At 41.7% G+C, this 27,618-nt stretch overlaps 1 protein-coding gene across 2 annotated transcripts; it reads right to left on the minus strand.

Annotated features, from left to right (window-relative positions):
- Positions 1–302: 302 nt before the first annotated feature.
- efemp1 (EGF containing fibulin extracellular matrix protein 1) lies at positions 303–26,800 on the minus strand. 2 transcript variants are annotated; one of them, XM_051126067.1, is made up of 11 exons: positions 26,612–26,800; positions 26,054–26,141; positions 25,887–25,932; positions 25,466–25,753; positions 16,354–16,476; positions 15,470–15,589; positions 13,357–13,476; positions 12,640–12,759; positions 11,999–12,122; positions 11,716–11,908; positions 303–2,272 (listed from the first exon to the last, which is right to left on the minus strand). In XM_051126067.1, the coding sequence occupies exons 2-11, from the start codon at positions 26,132–26,134 to the stop codon at positions 2,111–2,113; spliced, it is 1,377 nt and encodes a 458-aa protein (XP_050982024.1). In that variant the 5' UTR covers positions 26,135–26,141; positions 26,612–26,800; the 3' UTR covers positions 303–2,110. The 2 variants fall into 2 exon arrangements, with proteins under 2 accessions (XP_050982024.1, XP_050982025.1); XM_051126068.1 differs by lacking the exon at positions 26,054–26,141 and having other exon boundaries at positions 25,887–25,935; positions 26,612–26,799.
- Between the last annotated feature and the right edge of the window lie 818 nt (positions 26,801–27,618).

Raw genomic sequence — 27,618 nt, forward strand, 5'->3', positions numbered from 1 at the left:
TGGAAAGAGCGATAAGAAATAACGTAGGCTCATTTTCTGTCAAGGCCGTGGCCATTAAATAATGTACGTCACTGTCATTAGACTCATCTGGGATTTGTTTTCGATGTGTTTTGAGCCCCTCTTCTGCAGAGTTTAGCTCCAGCTGTACTTAAATACACCTAAACCAGCTAATCAATGTCTTCAGGATTGTTAGAAACTCCAGGAAGGTGTGTTGGGCCCCCATCCCTGGTTTTAGATAAACAAGAAGTAATAATTACATCATATGAATTATATGAAGAAAACAAAAACATCTGAGATGGTAATAGATGTAGTTCCCTTTATTTTTAACTGTTTTTGTTCAGCATTCAAATAATCATGGTCCACAATTAAAAATGACGTATTATTAAAGTCCAAAAAGTCCCATAACAGAATTTTAGAGTCATATTTTTTAATCCTTGTTATAGGCTCTGAGCTGTAGATGTTTCAGCTACTGAGTAATGTCAGGCTAAAGCCTATTTATTTGAAAGCAGATGCATTATGAGGAAAAGCGAAGGCAGAATCAGGTTATTGTAATGTCATCGGTGCAAAACATAGGTTAACAATGTAACTAAACCAGCATATACCTATACCCAGTATGGTTGCCAAACTTAATATGTCGGAGGTCACTGCTTTCTGTGTTTACTGACAAAATACACATCATTCGAAAGATTTAAAACTTGTACGTTAACATATGACCATTGTTTTATATCTGTTAGTGACCAAAATTTGAAAAGTCTCCAAAAAAAAAAAGCAGATACCTTTACACTAACGTCGGCCGACAACAGTTAAACAAAGTCAGCAAATAAGAGTCGTTTAATCACGTACACCTCCACATCAATGAATTACAAGTGCAGCCGTGTACAGGAACATTTAATAAAGACACGGCACTGTGAAAATGTTGTTTCTTAAATTAGCAGGGCTCCAGACTTAAACATGACTATGAAGAATTAAAGTGTATTTAGGAATCAAATGCAGTCACTTTTTATTAATAAACTGCAGAATCAGACTTAGTTTGCCAGTCACACTCTTAATATTATTAAGTATGACTATTACTGACATCCTTCTAATAAAAAAAAGCCTGTCGGCCAGGCAAGATTTGAACTTGTAACCTCTTGCACTTAACACAACTTATTAATCCAGGATCAGTTAAAAGTGAAGCATTTGTAGCACAATGTTGATCACAATCAAACTAAATAATTTTATTTGATAATTTTGAACAAAAAAAAGGCCAAAAAACAGAGAAAAAGATTACAGTGCAAGTAAAAGGGTCATATTTTTGGATGATTTAAAAATGCAAACTTCTTGTGAAGTGCCTTGATGAGCTTTTGTGCTGAAACATTTCCGATTAAAACGTGAATTCAATGCTGGACATACTGAAGAGCTCGTCTTATTTTATCATTATTTTTTCACATATTTGTATAAAAACTAGGTCTAACTGTTGCACAACATAACAGTGAAAATGTTTTGGTGATGGTTTTGGTTTAGTGATGGAAAAGTCTGTCAATTATATTGAAGCATGGCACCAATCGTGTTGCTCCCACCACAGAACTTTATAACAGAGCGGCTGCTGTCTACCTGTTGGAGATGTTTGGGTTACAACCTATTGTGTTTTTTAACTGACAAACTCTGAAAGCAAGCAGAAGTTGTACTTTGCTCATGATTAGATGATGCTTTTGTTAAACATGCTGTGCTACCTGTGTTTGACTAACAATCAGCCATCCTTCATATAAAGATGATCCATTCTATTCTGCTGATGAATACTTTACAGTGGTTGATCAAAGAGATGCATCACACTAAACAGCCTCCCTACACCACGACCCCTGTGCGACTCGGCCTCAGGCGATGGTGAAATATGACAAAACCAATAAAGTTTTCTGATTTTAAACTACTGACATAAAATGTTATTTTTTGTCACATTAGCAACCATTTTAGTGGCAGTCTGGAGCCCTGAATAAGAGTCAGGTTATTTTATGTTGTCTGCGAGATAAAGACACATTAGAACAATCAGCAGTTCATAACATCTCATCGTTGCTGCGTGTAACTTTATTGCAAGCAGTCTGGATGTGTATAAATGTGTGAAGCAGCAGTAGTTTTAGAAGGGGTAGGGTCCCACGATGATGGTGAGCCGTAATAAAGAGCTCGAGCGATAGGTCATCACTGTGTGCTGAGTGATCATCTCCAGATCAACGGTCAGCTCCTGCGGGCCCTCCAGGGACTTGGTCAACACCAGCATCGCACCAATGCTGCTGAACCGCTAATGCAATTAATGACAAATGCATGGAAATCAGACATGCTGCAAAAAAAGGAACTAAATATCACCACATTTCATTGTTGAAATAATTGTGGTTTTGAGGATATGAATTAAAATCTAAAAAAGTTGCATGCACATTGACAAAATGAACAAGCAAAGAACATAAAACATATGTGAGCCAAATCTTGCTGTTAATATCTCCACATCATAATACTGTGACGAGTCGACTGCCTCCCCCCCCCTTATTGTCAGCTGCACCCCGTCGGTAATCGCCGCCCTTCACCAGGCTCCCGACGGGAGTGGGCGTGTGGGAGGAGGAGGGGCGCCGAAACATCCAGGTCTGGCGGCGTGTGATGAGGCACACCTGATGTGAATGAAGCCTCATCACCGCCGCTGTTAAAATGCCGAGCGCGCCTCTCCTCAGGAGACCGGTCTCTTCCCCCGTGCATGCACGCTGGTGTCCTTGTGGGTCCAGGAAGGGGTGAAGAGGGAACCAGCGCCGCAGGACGAGTTGCCGGACCCCGTGGGTCCGGATGAGGACCGCACCCGTAACGGCTGACGGGCCAGGATGCCGGGCCGTGTTATCCCCCAGAAGCGCCGCGTAGGTGGAGGAGGACGATGCCGCTAGAGAAGCCGCCGCCCCTCGCACCCCGGACCTGAGCAGGGAGCGCGTGCGGCCGCCGGACTCCGCCCCTTACCTGGACCCTTCCCTTTTGGAACACTACCCCTCCTTCACGGAACCCCGTCACTTCGAGGACACCAGATCCCCCTTTTGTTTTGGACACTTTTTCCCCCTTTTTGGACACTTTGTTTTATTGTTTAATAAAAGCCTCTCCGAGGCCTGACGTCACGCCCACTGTGTCTGTCGCTTTGCTCCGCCCCGTGACAAGTGGTGGAGAATGCGGGCATGGGCGGAGCTTAGGCAGCGCAGTGGGAATCACCTGGTGACGTCATCCCCTCTCGCTCGCAAAAGAAGTCAATGGAGATTCGGACCCGGAGGACGGAGAGACGACGGTGACGGCCTCCCAGCCGCTAAAGGGGTAAGTGACTTGTTTCATTTAATATCACTTACCCTGCGGTTGGTTGAGGCTGTCGACTAAATTCCGGTTTCTCTGTCCCCGGTCCGGTGGCGTTGCGAGAGGGAGTCGCCCGGAGAGGAATCCCCGCCCACTCCGACCGCTGGAGCCTGGTTGAGGAAGGTAGCACTCCTGCGTGGGCGGCGACCGGATGACGGGGATGTCGCTTGGGGGGGAATGTGACGAGTCGACTGCCTCCCCCCCTTATTGTCAGCTGCACCCCGTCGGTAATCGCCGCCCTTCACCAGGCTCCCGACGGGAGTGGGCGTGTGGGAGGAGGAGGGGCGCCGAAACATCCAGGTCTGGCGGCGTGTGATGAGGCACACCTGATGTGAATGAAGCCTCATCACCGCCGCTGTTAAAATGCCGAGCGCGCCTCTCCTCAGGAGACCGGTCTCTTCCCCGTGCATGCACGCTGGTGTCCTCGTGGGTCCAGGAAGGGGTGAAGAGGGAACCAGCGCCGCAGGACGAGTTGCCGGACCCCGTGGGTCCGGATGAGGACCGCACCCGTAACGGCTGACGGGCCAGGATGCCGGGCCGTGTTATCCCCCAGAAGCGCCGCGTAGGTGGAGGAGGACGATGCCGCTAGAGAAGCCGCCGCCCCTCGCATCCCGGACCTGAGCGGGGAGCGCGTGCGGCCGCCGGACTCCGCCCCTTACCTGGACCCTTCCCTTTTGGAACACTACCCCTCCTTCACGCAACCCCGTCACTTCGAGGACACCAGATCCCCCTTTTGTTTTGGACACTTTTTCCCCCTTTTTGGACACTTTGTTTTATTGTTTAATAAAAGCCTCTCCGAGGCCTGACGTCACGCCCACTGTGTCTGTCGCTTTGCTCCGCCCCCGTGACAATACATATTTGTGTGTGTGTGTGTGTGTGTGTGTGTGTGTGTGTGTTTAAGGTGGGTAGGTCTCCCTCATGCTACCAAAACTGCTCTGATTGTGTCAGTCAAGACTTCTGAATGTGTCCTGTGGTGTCTGGCACCAAGACATTCACATCCTTTAAAGACACAATATGTAAGATTTTTTAATTAAAATATCCAAAAACCACTACAATAGTGTTATATATTTTGCTGACTTATGTACTTACATTATCCCAAATGTTTCAAAGAATGTTTAAATTCAGAGAAATAAGTAATTTTAAAGGAGAAGTCCACTTCCAGAACAAAAATTTACAGATAATGTACTCACCCCCTTGTCATCCAAGATGTTCATGTCTTTCTTTCTTGAGTCGTAAAGAAATTGTTTTTTGAGGAAAACACTTCAGCATTTTTCTCCATATAATGGACTGATATGGTGCCCTGAGTTTGAACTTCCAAAATGCAGTTTAAATGCAGTTTCAAACGATCACAAATGCGGTTGTAAACGATCCCAGCTGAGGAAGAAGGGTCTTATCTAGCGAAACAATCAGTTGTTTTCATTTAAAAAATACAATTTAAATACTTTTTAATCTCAAACGCTCGTCTTGTCTTGCTCTGCCTGAACTCTGTGTATTCTGGCTCAAGACAGTTAGGGTATGTTGAAAAACTCCAATCATATTTTCTCCCTCAACTTCAAAAACGAATTCAAAATCATCCTACATCGCTGCAGAAGTACAGACACAGTCTTTGCAAAGTGAACATGCAAAGAAGACAAACACGCTTAACAAAAAGGTAAAACAGCGATATAGGACGAAGCTGAGTTTTTCGACATACACTAACTGTCATGAACCGGAAAAAAACAGAGTTCAGGCAGAGCAAGACAAGACGAGCGTTTGAGATCAAAAAGTATATTTCTTTACGACTGAAGAAAGATGAACATCTGGGATGACAAGAGGTTGAGTACATTATCTGTAAATCTTTGTTCTGGAAGTGGACTTCTCCTTTAACTAATGTAACAGACTGTGTAATGACAGACTGTGCATTGCCTGCCAATGATGTCATACATGCTTGATTTTCATCCTTGATCCACAGACGCTTTAATATGTTATGCGTTGTATTAGACAGGTGACGAAAGCACAGAGTAGCATTATAACAGTTAAATATGCTTTCGAGTGACTTCCATGACTTTCAGCCCCACCATGCTTCATACTACAGTGTCCTTAATAACTCTTTAATACATTAGCCCATCCATGAACATGATTTCTGCCCGAGTCCCGACGGATTGCATCGACTGTGAGGATGAAGACAACAACCCCCATGATTACACACTCAAACACGTCGTCGTCAAACCATGCCTTTGGTTCTTTGTTTGTTTTGAATATGCACTCTCTAGCACTCTCTTGCAATGTGGGGCCTCCATGTATCGGAATTGTTGGTCCAACAACATGCCACAGTTTAGAGGTGCTCCAATCAGGATTTTTGAGGACGATCACCGATCGCCGATCACAAGAAGCTGTATTTGCCGATCCGATCACCGATACCAATCTTTTTAAAGCCTCTTATTAATCATGTAGACTAATTTATAGATGTACTCAAATTTCAAGTTTTGATTTTTTTCGAGAGAAGGGAGTTTTTTTAATGGAGGAGAGCATTTTTTAAACTTTTTAAAAAAAAAATATATATATATATATATATATATATATTTATCTCACATAAATGTTTGATCATGCAGTGCATTTTTTTTTAGAATTGTGCAATCATTGCACAATAGCTTACATACAGCACAAGTCTGATTTTCACAAACATATTTATCCATTATTTTGATTTCAAATCCAAACATTGTTACTGAAAATACTTTTTCAGCATATTTACCACAAACAATGCGCTGTCATTTTAATTCTGCGAGTGCAGCACAGACTCCGCGAGGAAACGATCTCTACACTGCTGCAGATACACCGCTCCTGAAACGCACTACTAGACTGCAACCGTGTACAGCTTGAACGCTTTAATCCGTTAGCATGAGCGTGCAAACGTGAACGTGGCGTTATGTGTTTAAGCTTTAAGTGTGCATGAGCACCCAGTCTCCAGGAGAGCGCGCGAGTGCGGAATGGTTATACACTGGGAAGAATTAAAAAGAGAGCGCGTGGTGATTTACTCGTGCTGTTTGTGAAATTACGACTCGCATAAGGTTTTCAAATTACTTTATAAGTTATTTAATGAAGAAATATGAATTGTACCTCACCTTAAGCATTATAATTGATTTACCTGCGCCAAAATAAGACTGAGGCAGTGCCGCTGTTTACCGTAACAAACCTCTCACGGCAGGCGCGTCATCAGCTTTAGATTGGTTTATGAGATCGGCTTTTTTAGAGACCGCCGATCAAACATCCTCAAGGGATTATCGGCCGATAATGATCGGTAGCCGATCAATCGGAGCACCCCTACCACAGATGGTCAATCGGATTGGGATCTGGGGAATTTGGAGCCCAAAGCAACACCTTTAACACACTTGCCATGTTCCTCAAACCATTCCTGAACAGTTTTTGGAGTGCGTGAGGGTACATTATCCATTCCTGCTGAAAGAGGCCAGGGAACACCATTTCCCTATAGTGTACAGTTGCTGTGTAATTTACCATTTTGTTTACTTGTGCATTTTTAAGTTCTTAATGTACTTTTCCATTTTTAAATTCATGTATTTGTCATTTACTACTGATTTAATTATACTCAATTACAACGGTTTGAATGACGCAACATATATTATATTGTTTTTGAAAATCCAGGCTCCCTTATATCTACTACAGTGCTTATTAAAGCAGTGTAAAGTTCATGGTTAAACCAAGATGGCGCTGCACATGGCAGCCACGGTGTTTGGCTCTCCAGTGTTTGTACTGTTTTTGTTACTTTTTCCTGTTTTTTGTCTCTCAAACACAATCAGTTTTACTAGGGATGAACTGCTGAACATTCGGCAGAACACACCTCAAAATATCCTACCGGTTTTCGATTATTCAGACGTTTTGCTAAACGTTGTAGTTGGCGGAGTGGCGGCACTGATCAAACACCTCAGGACGCGCAGACGGGGAAAGCGAGCTGGCGCTCTCGTTAAGCTTCGACAGCACAGATTTCGAATGGCAAAAATACAGTCAACATGTTACATGTCCCACCACAGACAGTAATATACTGGACCATTGTTACACAGTAATTAAGGATGCATATCACTCTGTCCCACGGGCAACTTCGGGACTCTCTGATCACTGCCTGGTTCATCTTATACCGACCTACAGGCAAAAACTTAAATCTGCTAAACCTGTAGTGAAGACTGTAAAAAGGGCCAAGAGCAGCTGTGGCCTAATGGTTAGGGAGTCAGGCTTGTAATCGATAAGTTGCGGGTTTGAGTCCCAGGTCCGGCTGGGATTGAAGGTGGGGGGAGTGAATAACCAGCGCTCTCTCCACCCTTAATACCACGACTGAGGTGAGTCCCTTGAGCAAGGCACCGATCCCCCAACTGCTCCCCGGGCACTGCAGCGATAGCAATATGGCTGCCCGCTGCACTGGGTGTGTGTGTGTTTGTGTCTATTCACTTCTCACTACTGTGTGTGTGCACTTGGATGGGTTAACTGCAAAGCACAAATTCTGAGTATGGGCCACCATACTTGGCCACATGTCACGTCCTTTCCTTTCCTTTCCTTTCCAAGATGGACCAGTGAAACTGAGCGGGTTTTACAAGCCTGTTTCGAATGGACTGATTGGAGTGTTTTTGAAACTGCTGCCACCGATCTGGATGAGCTCACAGAGACTGTAACATCATATATCAGTTTTTTGTGAAGATATATGCATTCCTACCAGGACTTATTTAACATTCAACAATGATAAGCCATGGTTTACAGCAAATCTTGTACAATCAGGCCAGGAACACACTGAACAAGGAGATTAGAGCGGCTAAAAGGATCTATGCAAAAAGGTTAGAAGATCAGTTTGCTTCAAACAACCCAGCCTCAGTGTGGAAAGGTCTGAAAGCTATCACAAACTACAAGACACCATCCCCCAGCACTGAGGTGAATCAACAACTTGCTGAAGACCTGAATGAGTTTTATTGTAGATTTGAAACCCCCCACACTCGTTCTGACCATCTCCTTACACAACCATTAACACTTCCAACAAACCCCTTCTCCCCCTCTCCTGCACTTCAGATTAGTGAAGAAGATGTGCGCCAGGTCTTCATAAAGAACAAAAGAAGAAAAGCACCAGGCCCAGACGGTGTGACACCAGCCTGTCTGAAAACCTGTGCTGATCAGCTGGCACCCATCTTTTTACAGATGGACAGCACTGTGGCTGCAGTGGAGACATTCAAGTTCCTAGGGTCCATCATCTCCCGGGACCTGAAGTGGGACACTCACATCGAATCCATTGCAAAAAAGGCCCAACAAAGGTTGTACTTTCTTCGACAGCTGAGGAAGTTCATCCTGCCACAGGAGCTGCTGAAACAGTTCTACTCAGCCGTCATTGAATCTGTTCTTTGCACATCAATAACTGTCTGGTTTGGCTCAGCTACAAAATCAGACACCAGAAGGTTACAGAGAACGGTTCGGACCGCAGAGAGGATTATTGGTGCTCCCCTGCCCACCCTTCAAGAACTGTATACATCCAGAGTAAGGAAAAGGGCTCAGAAAATCACTCTGGATCCCTCACATCAATGTCATCCCCTTTTCGCACTTTTGCCATCTGGTCAACGCTACAGAGCCACAAATACCAGGACAGCCAGACATAAGAACAGTTTCTTCCGTCGGGCAATATACCTTATGAACAGTTAAATGTTCCAGACCCCACCCCCCCAATGTGCAATAAAAATATGTGCAATAATCTTATATTTATTTGTTACCACCTACATCTCAGCCGGGACATCTCATTCTATTCTATTCTACTCTATTCTATTCTATTCTATTCTATTCTGTTCTTTTTCTATCATCTGTAGCACAACTGTATATACAATTTATTTATTTACTTAAATCTTATATTGCAATTTTTGTCTATTTATATTTACATATGTGTATTTTTTTTTATTCTCAACTTATTTTATTTTCTCTGTGTTGTTGTTGTCGTCTCTGTGCACTGGAAGCCTGTGCCACGTAAGCATACTTGGCAATAAAGCTGTTCTGATTCTGATGGTGAAAAGTGTGTTTCTGAACTTTATCTCCTGGAGGGCCTGTGCTGCACAAGCAAAAAGAAAGACAAAACAGATTTGATCCCCATCAGGGCTCTCACAGTAAAGTGGAGGCTCCCTTAAATTTAGTACAATGTGGTCTACTTATGTTACCTTTCAATTCATTACAGTGTACAAAATATTTGTTCTGGCAAAAAGATGAACACCGCAGCAATGTTACAGTACTATTAATACTGAAGTCCTCCAATTTCATTTTCAATTCAATCTTGCATCTCTATATAACAGACATGCAAGATCACAGAATCTGTTTTTGTATGAAACGAGAGAACGATTTTGTGATACCCGAATGAGCGGTATGTTATTCAGCATTGCTATCGATGACAGTTGTTATCAGGGAATAACATACCTTAGAAGGTCACAACTGACCAATCAGCATCAAGTATTCCAAGCTTCTTATATTGGATTCAAAACTTTATCAGCAACCTGTATAATGATGCAGGTAAAGAGGAGAGATGTGGTCTCTTTTTGCTTTTCGTTAAAGGAGAAGTCCACCTCCAGAATAACAATTTATAGATAATGTACTCACCCCCTTGTCATCCAAGATGTTCATGTCTTTCTGTCTTGAGTTGTAAAGAAATTGTGTTTTCTGAGGAAAACATTTCAGCATTTTTCTCCATATAATGGACTGATATGGTGCCCTGATTTTGAACTTCCAAAATGCAGTTTAAATGCAGCTTCAAACGATCACAAATGCGGTTGTAAACGATCCCAGCCGAGGAAGAAGGGTCTTATCTAGCGAAACGATTGGTTATTTTCATAAAAATAATACAATTTATATACTTTTTAATGTCAAACGCTCGTCTTGTCTTACTCTGCCTGGACTTTGTTTTTGTTCCGGTTCATGTCAGTTAGTGTATGTCGACAAACTCCCATCTCATGTTTTCCCCCTTAACTTCAAAATCGCCCTATATCGCTGTTTTGCATTTTTAATTAAGGATGTCTGATCTTCTTTGCATGTTCACTTTGCAAAGACTGTGTCGGTACTTCTGCAGTGATGTAGGATGATTTTGAAATGATTTTTGAAGTTGAGGGAGAAAATACGATTGGAGTTTTTCGACATACCCTAACTGTCTTGAGTCGGAATACACAGAGTTCAGGGAGAGAAAGACAAGACGAGCGTTTGAGATTAAAAAACTATTATTTTTATGAAAATAACCGATTGTTTGTGTCGGAAGTTCAAAATCGGGGCACCATATCAGTCCATTATATGGAGAAAAATGCTGAAATGTTTTCCTCAAAAAACATAATTTCTTCACGACTGAAAAAAGAAAGACATGAACATCTTGCATGACAAGAGGGTGAGTACATTATCTGTCAGTTGTTCTGGAAGTGGACTTCTCCTTTAAAAGCCTTGCTGCAGCAGTTTGGGTGATATGATCAAAATCATTTATCACGATACGAGTCATTTTATTTCACAACATGTATTCTAAGTTTAATGCATTTAATTCCAATACATTAAGATGAAGTCTGGCACTGTACAATTTGTGCAACTAAACACTATCCGAACAGACTTTCTCCCTTCCTCCTCCCACTGGCTCCTTGTCTTCCACGAAAAAAGCTCCTCATCCAAGCATCACAACACTCCCTTACAGCCTCTGTCTGCCCAGAATTTAGGCACTCAGAGACAGTAACACTGTTATTAAAGCATATTTAACTCACAGGCAAAACTGAAATAAGATGAAATAAGATGCAGTGCAGTAAAAAAAATAATAAGAAGAATTATATTTCCCCACAATGATAAATGTGCTGTCAAATACCCTGCACTGTGCTTTGGAGAGGGCTTGGGGAAAAAATCAGGGTGGAGCCCATCTCTTGCCTAATGTTTTCCTATTTTCTCCTGATATTCCATAGCAATTGACACAGAGTATTTTTTACATTCAGACATTTATATTTGATGATGTGATACTGGGGAAAGTAAAACTGAATTAATTACCTGTATGTGTGCAACATGCTACACATATCAGGCCTAACAAGACTGTTAACAAACCGTTAAAACTGAATGTGAGAAGAGATAAAGAATGAACAGTGTGACCAGTCATATCTCACTTGTCAACAAATGACTTGCACTGACTGACATTTACAATCAGCACTACAGCTATTAATGGAGTTGGCTTACAGCACCACTCAGTGGTCAAACCACAACAGTCTGATGGTTGTTTAGTGTAACCACTAAAAAAATAGGCCATTGCCTAAAAAAATGTTGACCATTGCCACAAACATTTTGTCAAAGAAAAATCAAATGAACGGTTTAACAGTTCAGTTTTATGCAGCTGTTAAAGGTTTGGTTACTCACCCTAAGGAAGAACTCTCCTCCATCATTGCCAGCTTTGATCCTGAAGGTGTACTGTGCGCTGGGGAAGATGTTTGTGGCTTGAATCTGAAAGATATCCGCTGGTACGGTGCGCTCTGAATGAATGCTCATGTATTTGTAGACAATAGACTGCGGCAGGCCTCGACACGCACTCGCAGACTGGCACGAACACCGGCTAGGAACGAAAGCGTGCTTATGCGTTTAAAACAAAATCATTCAATCATTTCTAGCCCTAGTGACAGGATATAAACACAGGCTGACTTACTTTTCCGACGTCAGCACGTAAGGCTCCTGACACGGGTTCTGAGGGTAACAGCGATGACCTCCGTAATAGTTCCAGCACATCTCATCTTCCCTACACTCATGGCCTGTGTCACACTCATTGATGTCTATGATACCAGAGAAAAGACTGTGATTAGCTACATGTAATATCTATACAGGCCAAACAACTTGCAAACAGTTTTTCATGTTGTATATCCCATTTCAAATGGAAATATGTTGAATTACAGAAGTAATATTGCTACTGGAAACTCAAATGGCAAGACAGACGACACAAACCTCGAGATCTAATATCTTTCCCTTGTTTAGAACAGATAAACTGCCTTTCTGTTTCAAGTATGAAGATAAGTATGGTAAATCATGTATAATTACACGCAGCTAACCCTAACCCTACAGTAAGTACATGTCGTTAATTCATTTTACAAAGTGCTTAAATGTATAATTACACTGCAACAAGGACACCTTAAAAGGAAATGTAACCCATTTGAGCTCTGCATTGTTTCCATTAGCATGTGGTTGGGAATTCCTGGCCCATCTTGATCTGATGTGAAATATCTGGGTGTGGATGGATAGAGGGGAGGCCAGGCAATTACGACTGTTATATTTTATAAAGGAGGAGGCTGATACCTTGACACATTCTTGTTCTCTGCAGCTGATATCCCTCTGGGCAGATGCAGGAATATCCACCCGGGCTGTTAATACACACATACTGGCACATGTAGCTGGAGAAGGCGCACTCGTCAATGTCTGGACACACAGCGGAACAACACCAACTCAATAAACAGTGACACTGAGGAAAGACATCCATCGACTTCGTCTGAAACCAGGCTGAAAACAATCCAGCTAATGATGAGTGACGCTTTTTAGGGCTGTCCAATCAAAAGTTCGAAATCAAAAACTTGTGGAATTTTTTCAGATGAAAATGCACAAAATGCGAAAACCGTGCATTTCGATTTGATCGATGTTTGGTATGAGCACTGGTAAGTGTTTCAGATTAATAAGTCAAATAATGCAAACAAGCATTTTTACATATTTGTATTCAGTCATTGGCTCATTGCACCCTCTTAGAGACTTGAAATTCAGTTAAAATCCTGGTTTTCACTTGTCTTTCTTTCTAACTGAAATAATTTCTTTCAAAACTTAATATAATTACATTTTTTTGAAATGCTGAATCATAACATATTTTAAATTCAAATGAGTTTTTGCACCCCTTTTGACAGCTCTCATTATCATATGTTAAGCACTGAGCCTGTTTCACTGCTAACAGTGTGCACAAACCATTACACTTGGCAAGTAGAAAGTGCACTCAAACCAAGCACAAGAACATCCAGCATTAGCACTTACCCACACAAGAGACTGAATCCGGCGCGAGTTCATAACCCTGATCGCACTGACAGATATATGAGCCCAGGAGGTTGAAACACTGATGTTGGCACGGCTGCGTCAGATCGCACTCATTCACGTCTGAAACACAAGCCAAACCCATACACAGTTAGAATAATACATGTAATCTATCTACAGGTAATTTGCTCTAGTTATATTCTGCACATTTCCAAGTGTAATATTGCCTAACCCTAACACGCAATTTATATGGGCAGTTAGTTCATATATTTCTTCTCCAACAAAAAGTCGAAAACAAGCATTAAGTAGGGATGTGCAATATCAACTGTCTACAACACTACTGTCATTGTTTTTTTTTTTAATAATGTGTGAGCTGACATTATTGAGCAGGGTTCCTCAAATCCGGTCCTGGAGGGCTACTGCCCTGCAGAGTTTAGCTCAAACTCACTTACCTGCGATTTCCTAAAGATCCTGAAGACCTTGGCGAGCTTGCTCAGGTGTGTTTCATTAGGGTTGGAGCTAAACACTGCAGGGCATTGGCCCTCTAGAGCAAGATTTGAGAAACCCTGTTATGGAGGATGTCACTCACTTGACAAAGCCCAAACAAAAACATGCCTCGACAGTACATGCTTTCACTATCAAGGTGTGCATTTCACAGTGCAAACAAAAATCAAGAAATGGGGGCAAAAAGTATATTGATATCATAAAATATAGTTAAGCAACATCAGATTTTTGGGTCAGCACACCTTAATGGCGGATATTTTGATGAATCGAAATAAAATATGTTTTCATAGTTTGTATTGTCCCTTCTCAGTGCAAAATGATCACAAATGAAAAAGGATTCATGCCAATATTGTCTAAAACCCCACTTTTCTAGGGCGTTTCCAAACTTTTGGAGGACAGTGTACAAACTGATGCAACAAAGCTGAAGGACGAGAAATCGTAATGGTTCAGCATTAACTTTTGCATTATTGGAATGACTGTATAAATCATTCCAATAATCGTCATTTAAAAGCGGGTATCCACATATGCTGTAAAATGGAGTATAACAAATGTAAATATAGTCATTCTTGAGTGAATTTCCACATTAGCAGCATTTCCACATTAAAAAAAAACATTCTTTTGTTCATCATGAGGCTTAATAAAATCCTTCCCTGCAGACAGACCTACAGGACCCTGGATACATATTCGGTGTGCTTGTACTAGTCTCAAGAGCCGTTCTTATCAGTATGTTCTTCAATTTCCACTGCATGTGTAAAAATACTTTTGCAAGAAACCTTTCCTTGCTGAGGAATTCCTTATCATGTTGTCGATCAAAGAACACATTTTATTGGCAGAGATCTTCAAGCTTTGATTCAGAAGTTAGGTATCAGGCTAAAGATTCACATTCCTTAGTGTCCTCAAAACAGCCGAACAATGTGGAGTTGCAAATTACATCTTTGAAAGATCCCCCTACATCAACATAGAGGGTGGGCACTGCATTTGCCTGCTTCACTAAACCCTGGGATCGATTCCAACTGGTCTCTCTGCTTTTGAAATATGTTGTGCTAACAGATTCACCTTTAATTTGAAGCTCCTCTTTCTCCTGTCCGCCCTATGAGATCTTTCACATTCCTTTGTTAAATATTTAAAATCAAATTCTTGGCAAAACTGTGAAGCATGTTAACATGACAGATTCTATCAGCTAGGTCTTCTTGCCCTTATATCATTTTGACATCTATTTCACTTTATGGTATTAAGAGTGATAACAAGAGTAAAAAGATAATGACTACTACTCTAAGTATAAAAAGCTTCCTGTATGTTGCCCAATAATGATTCTTCTACAGTCGGTAGATTGCTATATAACGTTTTAATACTTTTCAGATTAACTCCAACAATCCCCTTCAACGCCTTGCAATGTTTTAATTCATTGGCTCAATGTAATGTGCTGCTTGCAAAGAGAGAGATGTACTTTAAAAATACAGTATATGTTGCGAAGTACAGGCCTTGACCACCAGAGGGTGAGAGCAAATGCAAAACAGAAGTTTAGAGAGAGATACTGAAGGATATCTTGAATTCCACTGAACACACACACAAAGCTGTGCAGATAGGAAGGATGGTTAGGTCTTTAACTCACCTACACAGCTGTGGTTGTTGCTGGCGAGCCGGTAGCCATCTTTACACTCACAGTAGTAAGAGCCGGCGGTGTTAACACATCTGTGCATGCAGTAGTGTGACTGCATACACTCATTTCTATCTGCAAAGAGATTTACAAACACAGTGCTTCAATAAGCTTATTAGGGATTCTTAAAACATTTACAGGGTAATAGAAAATGAAGATTTTCTCAACTGACAAAGTCTGATGTGGAAGGTACTGAAGACAAGTATTAACATGTGTTTGACAATGTTTTATTAAATGCAGTCATTGTAGCGAGTTCAGGGAATTTAAAGAGGGGACCTCAATCTGAGAACCTAATTTAGTTGACTCTCTTACTTACCTACTCACTCCATTTAGAGTCTTAGGGATGCACCGAAAAGCTGTCTTATAAACCTGGCATTGCTGTTGCAAGTTGCTTTGTATAAAGTGTCTGTTAAATCCATAAATGTAAATGAGAATGTCTATTTTGAATGCAATGAGTGCTTTGTCATATGCTAGGCAAAGCTAAGAACTATTGTTACCCAACACTTATTAATTATGGATAAGAAAAATACCTAGCAAATGTGTATGTAATAAAAAAAAAAAAATTTTTTTCATTTTTGGCCAAGAATTTTAGTGCATCACTGAGATTATTTTGAATTAAAGCCAATTATCATCTTTATTTATTTCACTATTAAAAACACTATTTTCATGAGGAAATGTAAGCGTAATGTTGTTTTTTTTGACAAAGGTATTTATATTTGATACTAACCACATTATAGACACTGGAGAAAGTCACTGAAAGTGGCCCCTTCTCAAATAGAGTTCTCTGTAGAACAATAACAGTAGGATGCTTTGATGGCTAGACTGCAGTGTGAACTCACCCACACACTGTTCACCATGTTTCTGGTATCCAGGTTGACACTGACAGGAGTAGGAGCCTCTGGTGTTGTAGCAGACCTGGTCTGCACTGCAGGTGTGTAGGCCGTGAGAGCATTCATCTACATCTGCTCAAACATACACAATCACACAGACTGATCAACGCATACCACAGTTAAAGCAAACAAGCAAACCAGTAATTTACCACATTAAATTGGTATTTTAATACAGCAATAAATTCAAATGTAGTTGATGGAGTGGGCCATTAACAAGTATCATGAAATTAACTGATTAAAACATTTAAAGAGGAACATTAGTTTGGTAACCACTCTACATGGAGCCCAAAGTATAACTACAGACTGCTGCATTCAACCAGATTTACTGGATTAAAGGTGCTTTTCAGGTTCCTTGTCACTGCATAACCAACCAACAACTGCATTATTGGTTCAAATCCCAACATTACATGGCCTTTTCCACCCATTCGAGAGTAAAGACCTTGTCCATTCTTGAAGTCTATTTCCTGTTCAAATCCATGATTGCTTCCTGTGTGCATTAATGATGCAAATTACTATTACCGTTACTATGGTGAGTGAGAAGAAGTTTAAATTGTGTATACCTCCCCTCCCTGCCCATGCTACATGACAGGAAGGGACTCACAATTTGTGTGTACAATACTTAGGAGCAAAACATGCATGGTCAGCTCTCAAATGGGTGCACATTGTGAGCAGCTGCCAATCAAAATGCTCTGATCCCAGAGGCAATGTGGCGCCTCTGATGTTCTCCCATGTTCTCTAGCGCCCGCACTTGGGATCCAGAGGCCTGCTACAAGGTTTCTTCCGCCCCAAGTGAGAGCCTCGTGTTGATGTTATCCAGCTCTGAGCAAAAGCTTAACATCAAATGACTGGCAGAGAAGCTGAAAATGTGCTGCAAAAGAAAAAAGTTATGATTGGCGTCAGGCTACCGACTTATATCTCTGGCCCACCTAGGAGTCCAAAGACAGCCTGAGTCATCGGTTGCTCCATGTCAGCACTGGTGGCCATAGGGAGACACCTTTGGCTCAATCTATCAGGCACCAAGTACAAATAACACCTTCCTCTTTGATGCCCTGCTTTCTCCTTCTGGCCTCTTCAGTGATGCTGTCAGTTTGGTCCCCAAGAGGTTCCAGGAGGTTAAATGAAAATCATCAGACTTCCAAAGGTTCATGCCCCACCATTTCCAGGTCCTCGGGGCTGCTGCCAGTCATCCATATCAGCTCCTCATACAGGCAGCAACACTCTCCTTCAGGGCATCAAGCTCAGCTCCTGAGATACACCCGAGGTCAGCCCAAAAGACTTATTCCCCTATAAGACTTTTTGGAAGCCTGGAAGCTTCTGCCAAATGTGTCTCAGTGGGTCCTGCATACAATAGAAAAGGGGATACATTCCTGAGGTTTGCTTTTGGGGGTGAAGTGTATCAACACCACTATCCCCTCGCACCTTCATGAAGTACATGGATGCAGCACTGGCTCCTCTGAGACTCCATTGTACTCAATTTTATTACTGGCTGATTTCAGCAGTAGTCTCATGGCAGCTGCATCTGATATGATACCCTTCGGCCTGCTGCACATGAGTTACAGTGGTGGCTCACAACTAAGGTTCGCCCCGGGGGGAAATGGACGCATAATAAAATGTAACACACAGATGCCTTCATTCCTTGGTGATGTGGAAGAAACCGTAGTTTCTGTCATAGGAACCTGTGCTGGGGGCATTGAGTCATTGTGGTGCTAGTGACAGACAAGCTGGGAAGCAGTCACGGAGGGCTACACCGCTCAAGGTCTGTGAAGACAGCATCATCTCTCCTGGCACCTAGCTCAAAATTACTTCCTCCTAAACCTCAGAAGCAACCACATCCTTGTCTGCACAGATAACATAAATTATAGGGGGATCTGAGGTTGAACCACCTATTGTAGACTGACACACCTGGTCCTTCTGTAGTCACAGGGCAAACTGCATCTCTCAGAGCAGTTTACATCCCACAAACCTCAATGAGGGAGCAGACAGTCTGTTGAAGCAAGGGCTGAGGAAACTCCATTCAAAGCAGTGTAATTCAGTTGAAATAAGTTAAACCGGGTGAAAGTAGATCTGCTCTCATGACAAGAAACAACCCACTGTCCGCTCTGGTTCGCCCTTACACATCCAGCTCTTCTTGGACTGGATGTCATAGTGCAGATATGGCCGAGGCTATGTGCATATGCTTTTCCCCCGATTATGCTGCTCCCGAGAGTTCTAGAGAGAGTTTGATACCAGTCTACTGCTTGAAGCCCAGATTTGGCCAGCCCTAGTGTGGTTTTTGGAAGGAAGGAAAAGGAAAGGAAAGGATGTGACGTGTGGCCAAGTATGATGTCAGTATGAAAGTATGGAATCATTCTCCTTCAAGTGAGGGGTTATCACCTCATGATGCAGAGAACAACAATTGGTCACAGTTAACTGCCCAGTGGCTTCAGTGCTGAAGTTCCTCCATAATCGTTCTCTGTGGGTCTATCCCCTTCCATGCTTAAGGTTTATGTGGCAGTCATAGCTGCCTTCCAAGCCCCTTTAGGCAATGGGTCTTTGGGGAGACATCATTATGGAAGAAAATTAATAACAAATGTCTTTGAAACAAAAAAGCATGTTGAATTGCACTAAGTGAAAAAATAATGCATTGAATTAACAGTACTTGCATTTTAATGCCTTGTATTTTCAGGGCTTGCATTTTTAGGCTCTGAAATTTAACATAGTTGTTTATTTACGCTGTGAATATTTAAATTCAAAATATTTCACGCACATTTTCCTAACTAAAAATTCAAAAATTCATATTCACCTACCAGAATTCACTTCCCAAACATTCAGTCTGTTTAAAAATACGATGTATAATATTCAACAGGCAAATTTCGGTCCATTTTATTTCACTTTACAAATTCGCTTCCACAAATTCAGTGGTTAGAATTCGGCAAAAAATTTGGCATTTCACATCCGGGAGCTGCATGAATAGCAGTAGAGCACCGATGCACGATCTGCAGCTGCTATCAGTCACTCACCAGCAGGTGGCGCAAGCGGCTGATGAAGGCCAAAGTAAAGGTAGCACAAGTCATTCATTCACAAAAATTGATCTGCAGAAATGGAGCAAGCGCTAAGTAGCAGTTATGATCAGTGGTGTAGTATAGGGTATACACAGATATACGGCGTATACCCACTTCTTTATCAGTTGGCTTTGCGTGTAGCCACTTCTAACTAACTATGCACATCATTCAGTGGTCTCCTGCATTAGCCAAAATCATGACAGTACAGCACATCCAGTCATATGTGAATAAATGCAAATATGCGCTAGAACAAAGTAAAGACAGTGATAATGCAGCCAGGACCGTGGTGCCGGCTTCCTTTGAGATATATTTGATGATTGCGCCTGATGCGCCCGTGACCGCTCCGTCTCCCGCACTCCAGTCAGACAGGACGCCGACAGTGACAGATGCTGCCGGTTCATTCATGAGAGCATGTCAGGGGGAAGTGGTAAAGTAATTATTATTGATTACTGATTTAAATCAGTAACGAAAACAATACCTTAATAGGAAACAGGTTTTTAAGATCAGAAATTTCTTAAACCGGTGAACCCCTGTAAACTTTTCAGTCCACGGATTCAGTAAATGAATGCATTCAAATAGTAACTTCAAAAGGTCTCTAATACAGAGAAAACCCGACCGATTTCATCAGAGATTGCGGAGAGTCACGTCCAGGTGTCAGAAAAAAAACCTTCTGGGTCCTTTATGGGAAATATGTTTAACGTGCAGTTTTGCGCGTTGCATAACTTGTGTTCATATTCTGATATCACCTACCTGTTTATAGTTTGCATCATCAGTGAGGTCGGTGTATTATGAGTTTGGTCTTTTAATGGCTATCATTGTGTGAGCCCACTGAGCCCCGTATCAATTTCTTCATATTGACACTGGCCCTGATAATCAAAACTTCTACTTAGCGCTTGCTCCATTTCTGCAAATCAGTTTTTGTGAATGAATGACTTGTGCTACTACTGGCTGCTTTGGCCTTTACCAGCAGCCGCTTGCACCACCTGCTGGTGAGCGACAGCTGGAGATCGTGCATCAGTGCTCTACTGCTATTCCTGCAGCTCCCGGATGTGAAATGCAGAATTTTCTGCCAAATTTGAACCACTGAATTTGTGAAAGCGAATTTGTGAAGTGAAATAAAATGGACCGAAATTTGCCTGTTGAATATTGTACATCATATTTTTAAACAGACTGAATATTTAGTTATGAAAATGTGTGTGAAATATTTTGAATTGAAATATTCACAGCTTAAATGAACAACTACGTTAAATTTCAGAGCCTAAAAATGCAAGCCCTGAAAATTCAAGGCATTAAAATGCAAGCACTGTTAATTCAATGCATTATTTTTCAGTTAGTGCAGTTCAACATGCTTTTTTGTTTCAAAGACATTTCTCATTCATTTTCTTCCATACATCATCTGATAACTCTGTTCCTTCGTGGCACAAATAGGAAGAAGCCTGCCGCTCATGCCAGCGTCCCGGTCTAGGATCTGGCCATCGTTTTAGAAGGGTCATCCCTGGCACCATTTAAACCCTACAGACTTCATATCAGAAAATTTCCTCACTTTCAAGATGGCATTCTTATTAGCCATCACTTTTCCTAAGAGAGTAGAAGACTTGCAGGCACTGTCATTTGCGCCTTTTTGCTTAGAGTTTACCACAGGTAGAGTCAAAGCATTCCCACATCGTGGACCAGGCTACATGCCTAAGGCACTATTGAATACCGCATGGTCTACGATTCTAATGATCTACAATAAGTGCCACTTCAGATACAGCTTTTTCATTATTTCATTAGGTAACGGCTCTATAGTGGCTTTTTATTCGAATTGTGCCCTTATAAAGTTATAAAAGTGCTCCTGGTAGTTAACTTCTCTGTTGTTGTCTGTTTTTGTGACAGAATTTCTTTATGTAGATATAATGAATGCTAAAGGTCGCTGTCTCTGTGAACTGGTAATATTCCGCTGAGTATTAACCATCTGCGTTAGTACACAAGTATTGAATAAATAAATGAATTAATAAATAAATAAATAAATAATAAAGATCTACAGTACTGTTACGGGAATACCAGACTCAGAGACAGGATTAGCGGACATTACACACAGGGATTTTATTAACTGAGAAAATGGCTGGGTAGCAATGAGCAAGTATTGGAGCAATGCAAACTAGAGAATGAAAAGATTTACTGCCTTTGCAGATGGAAAGGGAGATTGTGGATTCACTAGAGCGCACACAATTCTCTGGAATGAAGACTTGGATGAGTAGAGACACAAGGCCGCTGGAGACACTGTTGGAATGCTGAAAGTAATCACAGGAGAGAATCGCAGAAGAGAATCACAAGAGGTAAGTATGCAAGTAAGTGGCCCATACACCAATTAGTAGACCAGACAATGAGCTTGGGAGCAGTACGTGCTTTTATAAGGAGCTGATGAGGGTGCTAATGAGGTGCATGTGATCAGTATTCAGGGGATTGTGAACTGAGTGATTGTGAACACGGTGAGGGGGCGTGGGGGTGGATGGATTAGAAACAGGATTATGGTAAGGCTTGAGTAATAATACATGGAAGGACGAATGAATTCTGTGATGTGCAGGGAGTTGGGAGATGGTAAGTGACTTGGCTAATCTGATGGATGATCTTGGAAGGGGCCTCAGGATCTGCTGAGAGGCTCACTGTTCTGATGTCCCTCGAGAGCCACAGTTACTGCCCCGGTTGAAGGATGGCGTGTTGGTCCGCTAGGCATCAGCATGGCTTTTCTGGCAGCACACTGCTTGCTGCAGGTGGTAGTAAGCTGAGTCCCAGACCCTCTCACTCTCCTGAAATCAGTAGTCAACAGCAGGAATGTCCCCGGTAGGTAATCATCAAAATGGCACGAATCTGAAGGCTTTGGAGAATCTATTTACACCTGGCAGAGGCAGAAACTTGCCAGATGGAAGATGGCGGGAAGTCTTGATGATGGCACATTTGGTACATACTTGGATAAACCTTCTCACGTCCTTAGCCATTCCTGGCCACCAGAAGCAATTTTGTAGCAGTGAGAGGGTACCATTGGCCCCTGGGTGGCCAGTACCCATAGATATATGTACTGAACAGTTCAGAGGAGTGCACTGAGGATGTTGAACATAGCTATGACCAGGAGGACCAGGAGCTGGATTGGAGGCACTGGAGGAGACGAAACTCTCAGAAGACCATTGAGTTGGACTTACTATGAGCTTGGAGGGAAGGATTGGCTCAGAAGCTTCAGAAGAATCATTAGAGGTGTGGAGACAAGAAATATGTGCCTTAACATTCTTAGAATCCAGTCTGTAGGAAATGTTAAAGTCAAAACTGGTAAACAAGAGTGCCCACGGGGCTTGTCAAGGGTTAAGTCTTTTGGCTTCTCTGAGGTATTTAAGATTCTTATGACTGGTACGTATCATGAAAGAATGTCTGGAACCCTCCATCCAATGCCTCCATTCATCCAGGGTGAGTTTGATGGCCAGCAACTCACTATTCCCGATATCATAAATCCCTTCCTGCTGGGGTGAGCTTTTTGGTGGAGAGGCCACATGGATGGAGTAAGGCTAGAGTCCCCTGCTGCTGAGAAAGCGTCACTCCTGTGGCAGTGTGGGGGCATTGACTTCAACAAAAAAGGGCCTATCTGGGTCAGGATGGATAATAGATCTTGCCATAGGGTGGTATATCCACTGATTGTTGGTCTACTGGACTCTCGATGGACGTAAAGTTAACTGGGAGGACTTTCACAGGACTCTGGGAAATTTGTGAAAGGAGAAGGAAACATTCAGGGTAACTGCCTTCACCCCACTTCAGGACTTTTCCTGTTTTCCAGGACAGCACAGAGTTGTGTTTAATTATACACAGAAGCATTGGGATTATGTCAGCGGTGGATTGCTCCAGAATCAGGAAATCCAGGGATTCTTGATGGAGTTGGCCAAGCTGGAGGTGGATGGGTCCCAAATGGAAATGCACATGACAGCGACTGAGCGGTCCTTCTGTTACCAACTGGACTTGATATTTGACTTTGGTGGGCCTTATTTAGAGCTGGAGTTGATGGCAGAGCTCCCCCAAGATAAAGTTGCTGGCTGAACTAGAGCTGTAATCGAGCCTTAAAAGTTAGGCCCGACAGTGCCCGAGCCTGAAAAGTACATTTTGATTGACAGCTTTTTAAAAGCCTGAACCTGTTTACAGCCCGACATTATTCAAATGTGCACAAGCACACAGCTCTTTTGCCTTTTGTCAAGAATGAGTCATTTATACATGTTTTAACATAATTTATACATGACGAACTTAGGCTATAGGTCACCTGGAAGTTGGAACAAAGAAATAAAATAAGTCCAGTGTAACATCGTTATATCTCAGCACTCTAAATAGGCCTAGGCATACACTAGGCCAACGCGCCAATAAAAATTCTTTCTTAACAAATTAAATTAAGATAAATTCTAAATTAAGATGGGTATTTGGCAATAACGCAATTAAGATAAAGGCTCCGCGGGATTTGCTTCGCTACTTCTCTCCACAATCCGGCCTCAACGCAACGGTGAATAGCAGCTGAAATTTAATCAAAGAATAATGCCAACATTAGCCTATATACTCTGTCTACATTATGCATTTAAGACTCAATTAATATTTAGTTATAATTTGAAAAACCTTTACTCACCAAGATTAGGCTACATGTTTTTGTGTTGGAAATTTATTGAATCCATGGTAGATGGCTTCAGCGCGGTCCTGCGCTCACTGATGGTGCGTCCAGCAGCGCTGAACACCCTTTCACTGCTGCTGCTACTGGCCAGGATGCATAGTACTGATCTAGCTAATTTTGCAAGTTTTGTAAATTTTGCCAAAACTTAATCGCCAGAAGCAAGCCTCCGTTTCACCTCCTCAACATCCATTTTCGCATCTTTCTCGCGCTAATTGAAACACATCACATGACCGCTCATTTACCGCGCAAGCCGGAGCGCAAGCTGGAGCGCAAGCTGGAGCGCAAGCCCGTGCCCGCCCCAAGCCTGTGTAAAATAATATAAATTAAGCAGGTTTGGGCAAAGATCTTAAGCTCTAGGCTGAACGTGGAGGGTGTATAATGAAACAGAGATGTTTTGAGCAGTAATGGTGATTTCAGTGGTGAGTGGAGATGCATGAGGACTAGGAGTATGAATAAAACAGGATGAGGAACATGGAGTGGGTATACAGAGATGCAGGGGATAATGAGCATTGGCCACAACCACAGGCTCTGTACTTGGTTCTGGAGAACTGGTTTACATTGGCTTTTGATGGTAGAAGGATGACTGTTGGCCCTGTGTAGTGTTGACTTCGGTACCAGTCGGTACTGAAATTTTAAAAAAGTCAATTTCCCACTCACATTTGAGCGCTGTTGAGCTGATTCTTAAACATCGCTGACTGGCCATAGTGTTCACAGGCTCAACAGATATGACTGTGATTGGCTACAATGATCAGCGCTTCACGCTTCTTACCAAGTGCTCACACAGAAGCACAACGGGAGCGTTTGAAAGCCAAGTTTGCCAGCTGTTGGCCGAAGGGGCTAATCACAGGTGCTGAAGGAGTGACTGGTGTGGTAATGAATGTTGTGGATGCTAAGGCCTGTCGCAGTGAAGCCACAATCTCCTTAAATAGAAAATATACCAACGAGTAGACCAGACAATGAGCTGGGGAGAAGTGTGTGCTTTTATACAGGAGCTGATGAGGATGCTGACAAGGGGGATGCGCAGGTGATCAGTTTTCAGGGGATTGTAAACTAACTGAGGGAGTATACACAATATCAATTTGCACATAGAAAAAAAATGTGTTTAAAAATGTACAATCCTGAAATTATAATATTATGTTTTGGCTTTTTATGCATTTTTAATGCTAGGAAAATAAAGTTTTCTTATATGTATGTTTACTGACTCAAAATAAGTTTTTAGTTTAGAAACCTTTTAAATAAAATCACTCAAAATCAATGGTGGGGGAAAAAAAAGAGTTCTCTTACCCAACCCATAAAAGAGACTAATGCTATCACAAATACTGTTGTTGTGTTAAGAACAATGGCTTACCTTGGCAGTAGTTTTGCTCATCCAGTGTAAAACCTGGCATGCACTGTGTGGTTCCAGCTGCTACACCTCTGTTGTTTGACTGGGTGCGTGTTTGTGAGGTCTGTGGGTTAGTGGGGTTCAGTGGATTAACAGGGGGTTGGGGAATAGGGTCTGTGGGCTGGGATGATTCGTCTCCATTAGTGACAAAAATCTGGGCATTCTGAGGGAGGCAGAGGTAGCCACCATAGTGGTTTATGCACTTCATGCCCCCTTTGCAGGCATCAGAGACAAGAGAGCACTCATCAATATCTGTTCACAAACATGGAGAGAAAACTGGCATTAGGCTTATTAATCACATTTCAGATGTGAAAATAGGCAAAAGGACATACAAGCCATAAAAGGCCAAAGAGAGAATATTATATCAACAATATTATTTTATTACCTTTGCATACCTCTTTAACAGGATCATATTCATAGCCTTCTGTGCACTGCTGTGAGGAAAACAAAAAAAAAATCACTGTATAAGAATGTTTTACCTGTCAATTTACAATATATATTAGCTGCAGTAACAAAACTATAACATTTATAGTTTTATGTAAATACACTTGCAGTATATGACACAGGCTCTTCTGCCTCTTGAGAAACAGCACTGGCAGCAACTGTCATTACCAGATAGATTTCCAACATCATGATGGTTCTACATGGGTTAACAAATCAAAACAACATAACACCTGTAGTTGCATCATTGCTGAACATGCGAGAACATTTCATTCTGCTTTCATTGGCTCAACTCCAGACAGAGCATATGTAGTTCGCATACCTCTCTAGAAATGTTTTGAAGTGCTACTGAAAATGTAACTGTTTAAAATGCAATTACAAGCGGCCATCAAACACTTAGAACAATGTGTTTAGTTCAAACCAGCAGTACTTGACTTACGTTAATACATAGTAACACAAGAACTGAAATATAACATGTGATCTGTGTTTGCACAGGGCGCAGTGAGTTCATGGTTTAACACACTTTTATTAAATGACGGTTTTATAAATCATTATGTTTGTGCAAAATAAAATGCACCAACTAAATTTTATCACAGATAACAGAATACTTCATATTCATGTACTGTAGAGTATGATATACTAGAGAACATGCTGTAAAACTCATCTCACCTGCTATAAGAAGCGCCGGGAGTCTGGAGTTCAGTCCTGTGGAAGATGAGGGTTTGATGTCTGTATCGGAATGTCAGTGATGTTCGCGGAACACTTCATGACGCCACCATCGCGGCAGGAATGTGGGAGCGGTGAACAGGTTGTTTCCCGCTGCAGGAGTTTGATGTGTTTGTTTCGGGGGTTCGAGGAAGAGCAGGATGTGGCTCCCCCCACAGGTTGTTTAATAAACTCATTGATGCCAGGCATTGTGCTTATATTGTTGTACATTTTTGTGGATCAGTCCAAATGGATTGACCAAAATTCTGAAGCACTCCCTTCACAGCATTTCCTCAGTTTCTGTATTCAAATCCCAACTGAATAGGATTTTGTTATGTCTTCCTTATATTGTAAAGTGACTCTGAGCTGTGAGAAAGGAGCTTTATAAATATAACAATAATAATAATTATAATAATAATAATAATAATTATTATTATTATTATTATTATTATTATTATTATTATTATTATTGGACAAAGTGATCAGATGTAAAAAAAAAAAATTGTCCACAATGAAAACAATGTTTTGCTATTACACTCAAAAACCCTTTACTATTTAATGCATTTATCACATACATACACATACATACATACATGTGCAATGTTAAATATATTGATTCATTTTTTTTTTATTTTTTTTTTTTTTTTTTACATTCAAAAACCCTTTACTATTTAATACAAGCCACAAAACAGGCAACCAAATCCAAAATGTAATCAAATAAACACAAGAGCTGCAGATTAGAACCATAATCAAACATACAATGCCAGGAAACATGGCTGTAGCTCAGCTAATGAGACTTTGCAGCGAGTGAAAGAACGGTCCGGTCATTTGGACATACAAACAGGAAATGAAGCATGGGTGATGGAAATGAGGGCGTGAGAACCATTTAGTGATCAGCTCATACGGAAGGCTCACAGGTCTCAATGAGCCCAAACAAACACGTGATTTGACTCGTGTTTTGTACCGAACAC

Source organism: Labeo rohita, chromosome 13, assembly GCF_022985175.1.
Source record: "Labeo rohita strain BAU-BD-2019 chromosome 13, IGBB_LRoh.1.0, whole genome shotgun sequence".
NCBI classification, from domain to species: domain Eukaryota; kingdom Metazoa; phylum Chordata; class Actinopteri; order Cypriniformes; family Cyprinidae; genus Labeo; species Labeo rohita.

Bases quoted from the DNA above. Each gene is read 5' to 3' on its own strand.
- efemp1 (XM_051126067.1), bottom strand. From the start codon at position 26,134: ATGATGTTGGAAATCTATCTGGTAATGACAGTTGCTGCCAGTGCTGTT. The intron at 13,477-15,469 runs GTGAGTTAAAGA...CTTGTGTTTCAG, and splicing joins CAACAACCACAGCTGTGTAG to ACGTGAATGAGTGCGATCTG. The intron at 2,273-11,715 runs GTGAGTAACCAA...TAATTGCATTAG, and splicing joins GAGGAGAGTTCTTCCTTAGG to CGGTTCAGCAGCATTGGTGC.